The 3882-nt window shown below is 38.6% G+C and overlaps 1 protein-coding gene across 1 annotated transcript; it reads right to left on the bottom strand.

Annotated features, from left to right (window-relative positions):
- On the bottom strand, nucleotides 1-3600 carry LOC109811073 (G-type lectin S-receptor-like serine/threonine-protein kinase SD2-5). Its single transcript, XM_020374703.3, has one exon. The coding sequence runs from the start codon at nucleotides 2618-2620 to the stop codon at nucleotides 173-175; it is 2448 nt and encodes an 815-aa protein (XP_020230292.2). The 5' UTR covers nucleotides 2621-3600; the 3' UTR covers nucleotides 1-172.
- Between the last annotated feature and the right edge of the window lie 282 nt (nucleotides 3601-3882).

Below are 3882 nucleotides of genomic sequence, written 5' to 3'. Positions count from 1 at the left end.
TTGGTGCACAAACACGTAGAAAAGGTGTATATTACTAAATTTGAGTTACTTAGAAACAAATTTTACAAGGACATGATATATGGTATTCCCATACGACAAGAGTAGATAAAAATATGCCAATTTGATTCCAATTTCCTCACTAAAAATTAAAAAAAAAATGGTACACGTTCTGTTATCTTGGCCCAGAAAGCCTAACAGCAGAAAGATATGCATCACTGTTACAATCTGATGGTCCTGAAGAAGTGCCATTCTCACTCATGGATTTGAGTGAAGTTGAGTAAAACCTAGAACCAAGGACAGAACAACTTGGTGGCTTAGGAACAGTGCATAGACCCTCTAGCATTTGGACAACTTTGGTCATGGAAGGCCTAAGGGACATGTCTTCCTGTATGCACCACAATGCAACTTGCAAAGCAGTGTGAACCCTTTCATCATTTTCACATGTTTCCACCTTTGAGTCAAGAATCTCCCTCACCTTCCCTTCTTCCATCATCTTAAAGGCAAAAGATGGGAAATGGGTTTTCTCTGAAGTTTCACTAGAATCATAGTTTTTTCTTCCCCCAATGATCTCTAGCAACACCATCCCATAGCTATAGACATCACTTTTCTCTGATATGGCACAGTTTGTGATCCACTCTGGTGCAAGGTAGCCTCTAGTGCCTCTAAGTGTTGTGAAAACATGGCTTTGTTCACGTGTCATGAGCTTAGCCAGGCCAAAATCAGAAACCTTGACCAAGAAGTTGTCATCTAGAAGCACATTTTCTGGCTTGATGTCACAATGAATAATCTTTGAGTCACAATCTTGATGGAGATAAGCAAGTCCTTTAGCTGTGCCAAGTGCTATGTTATACCTTGCATCCCAATCCAACACAAATTCCTCTTTGTGCTTTTTGAATATCCATTTATCCAATGAACCATTGGCCATGTACTCATAGGCAAGAAGTCTATGAGACCCTTCAGCACAGAACCCTTTAAGCCTTACCAAATGGTTGTGATGAATGCTCCCTATGATGCTAACTTCAACCCTGAACTCTTTCTTCCCTTGGCTAATTCCTTCCAACTTCTTCACAGCTAGTTGAGTTCCATCTGGTAGAACTCCTTTATACACTGAGCCAAACCCCCCTTGTCCTAGCTTCACAGAGAAGTTACTTGTTGCAGTTTCTAGATCACTGTAGCTGTAACGGATCGGCATGCCGGTTAAACTCCCCAAGAAGTTGTAATCTTCTGAATCCTCCTGAGGGGACTCAGGCAAATCCTGCTTTTTCCTGAAACAACTACGTGCCACAAAGAGCATACCAGAAATCACAATTAGTGTTAGTATAACAATGATCACAACAATTATTGTTTGCATATTGCTGCTTCCACTTTCTTCACTGTGTTCATCACTTGAGACCACCTTAACGTAAGAGACAAAACCAGAATCTTCATCAGATTTCTCAAAGCTTCCGATCCTGTCCAACAGGAAACAGTTCCCTGAACTGTTGTGGAAGAACATAGCAACACATGAGCAATTTGCACTGCAATAGGTTTTGCAACCAATCAAATCAGTCTTTGAAGAGGGTTGAAGAAACTCAAGTGCAAAGTAATTGAGTCCATCATCACCTTTGAGGAGCTCAATGGTTCTTTTCGAGTTACAAGGAGAGACAAACCCGGGTTTGCAATTAGGCCTAGAGCTAAGAACAGAAGGACAGGTGCATTTTTTTTCACCACTGCATATGTTATAGGGACCACAAGGTTCTGGGGTGCTACAAGAATCTTGTGGTATTCTTGTGGCTGAGGCAATTGACCCTCCACTTAGGAGATTGGAGAATGTGATTAAGCCATCACTTCCCAAAACTGCAATCCAAGTGGCGTTTGCATCTGCTTCTTTAGCAAAAACAAATTGCCACAACAAGGATCTTGTTTCATCATAGAACCTCCAAGAGTTTGCATTAAGGGTAGCTGAAGCTACTAAATCACCATTTTTGTTGATAATTCTGCGACTATCCTTTTGCATAGACCAATAAGGCTGTGGAGATTGTAAACCAGTTGAGAGAATGACATTGCCAGATTGAATCTCAAGAACATAGGTCAAGTTGTTAGAACCAGGTTCACTGACAAGTTTCATTCCCTCAATGAAGTCTTGCATTGGCAACAAGGTATCTGTAGGGTGGCTGAAACTTTGCCAAATCACTCTATTATCACTCCCTAGCAAAACCAAGTTTCCAGTGTCCTTCAATTCCATTGAAGAAACTCCCTTGCCACTTGTTCTTGTAGACCATACCACACTTGACCCTTTCTGTAAAAGGACATTGCCCTTCTCATCAAACACAAATTTATCTGAATTAGAGACAGGAAGTGCCCTATTTGCAACCCAAACCACCTTGGTGCTGTCCATGTGGACAATTGCTAGTAGAAACAATGTTGCGTCATTTGGAGTGGTGACAAAGCCAAAGCCAAATTCTCCTTTATTTGACACAAGGAAAATTCCCTTCCTGTCAATCCAATTCATTTGAGAGCCTTCTAACACGGGAGAGACTTTGCCAACCTTTAGAAAACTAGTCATAACTAGTTCAGAAGAAAAAAAGAAACACAAGAAGAGGGTATTCATAACACTGGAGAGAGACCACTGTTTTCCCATAGCTTTGCTCCAACACCTATAACTCTCTGTGAAAATTAGATGCCATGAAGGGGGAAAAAACAAAAACTATGGATTCATTAACAAGAGAGAACAAGAGGGTTGAAAAGGGGCATAATATTCTCAGTCACATGATTAACAAGAGTTTGAAAACATAAAAGGAACTTTCTAAGCTGAAAAAATAATTCTGACTGCATAATGTAAACGATACATGGCACAGAAAAACAAGTAGCAAATATGAAAGCAAGAATTTCCTTTGCTCGCATGAGATTTGACCAACACAAGTCTACTTCAATTTGTTGAATCTACCCCACAAGCACGTATTAGTATATGGTTGTCGGTTTTGAAACACTCCTTGTAACACGTCCATGGAAAAAAAAATCAACTGAATCCTGTTCTTTTTTCATACCTTACGAAAAGGAAGGAGAATAGACAAATTAAGATAGATGGAAACAGTTGATTTTTTTGTGGTAACAGAAGCTAGAAGATGGGAGAACACTTTGAGGAAAGACCAATAAGAAGAGAGAAAATGGGTGGTAACAAGTAGTTGACACTACTGATTTGGTTTGACAAACTGCAAGCGTAGGAAAGTGGCACGTGAATAGTTAATAGAATCATAATTACAGGGTACTGCTAATCTGTGCAACCGTTGAAGCAAATTATGGCAATGAATGAAGAAGAATATTTAATATTAGAAAGGATAATGTAATGAAAAATGATATCATATAGTATACAGCTGATAAAGGTTGGCACTACTTGGCATTTTGTTTAGTGGATTGATTCAAATTTCAAACCAATTCAATGGATTTGTAATTTGTTTTTCTTAACCTGTTTGTGTTTGCTTCATGTGCTAGGAATTAAACACCTTTCTCAGGAAATATATATGCAGCCAAATATGGGTTGTCGAAATTGATCAACCTCAGATACATAGATATGTGAGGACAGGACATCGTAGAATACTATATATTTGAGTTTAAGATAGGAAACCTTATTTCTTACACATGATATTTATATCATACTATAAGAGAGTTGCTATAAAGGTTTTGGTATGGTTCTTTTATAGGATAAAACTTAGTTACATGGTGTTCACACTTCTTTTTTACTTTAAATTTATTGATATCATTAAATTCATTATATCTAAAATATTGTTTGTTTGAGTGTTCTTTAGACTGTGAAGAAGGTGCTGAATAAGGGGCTTCGGTATGATTTTCTTACCTCCTTTGACACAAGTGAGGCTAGAGTTCTGGAAGAGGCCTTTAATGATG

Source organism: Cajanus cajan, chromosome 9 (assembly GCF_000230855.2).
Source record: "Cajanus cajan strain Asha chromosome 9, NIPB_CcT2T_4, whole genome shotgun sequence".
Lineage (NCBI taxonomy): Eukaryota > Viridiplantae > Streptophyta > Magnoliopsida > Fabales > Fabaceae > Cajanus > Cajanus cajan.
The sequence above is the reverse complement of the archived record's forward strand: the minus strand, read 5'-3'. Positions and strand labels throughout refer to the sequence as shown.

Coding starts and splice junctions, on each gene's coding strand:
- LOC109811073 (XM_020374703.3), bottom strand. CDS start 2,620: ATGGGAAAACAGTGGTCTCTCTCCAGTGTTATGAATACCCTCTTCTTG.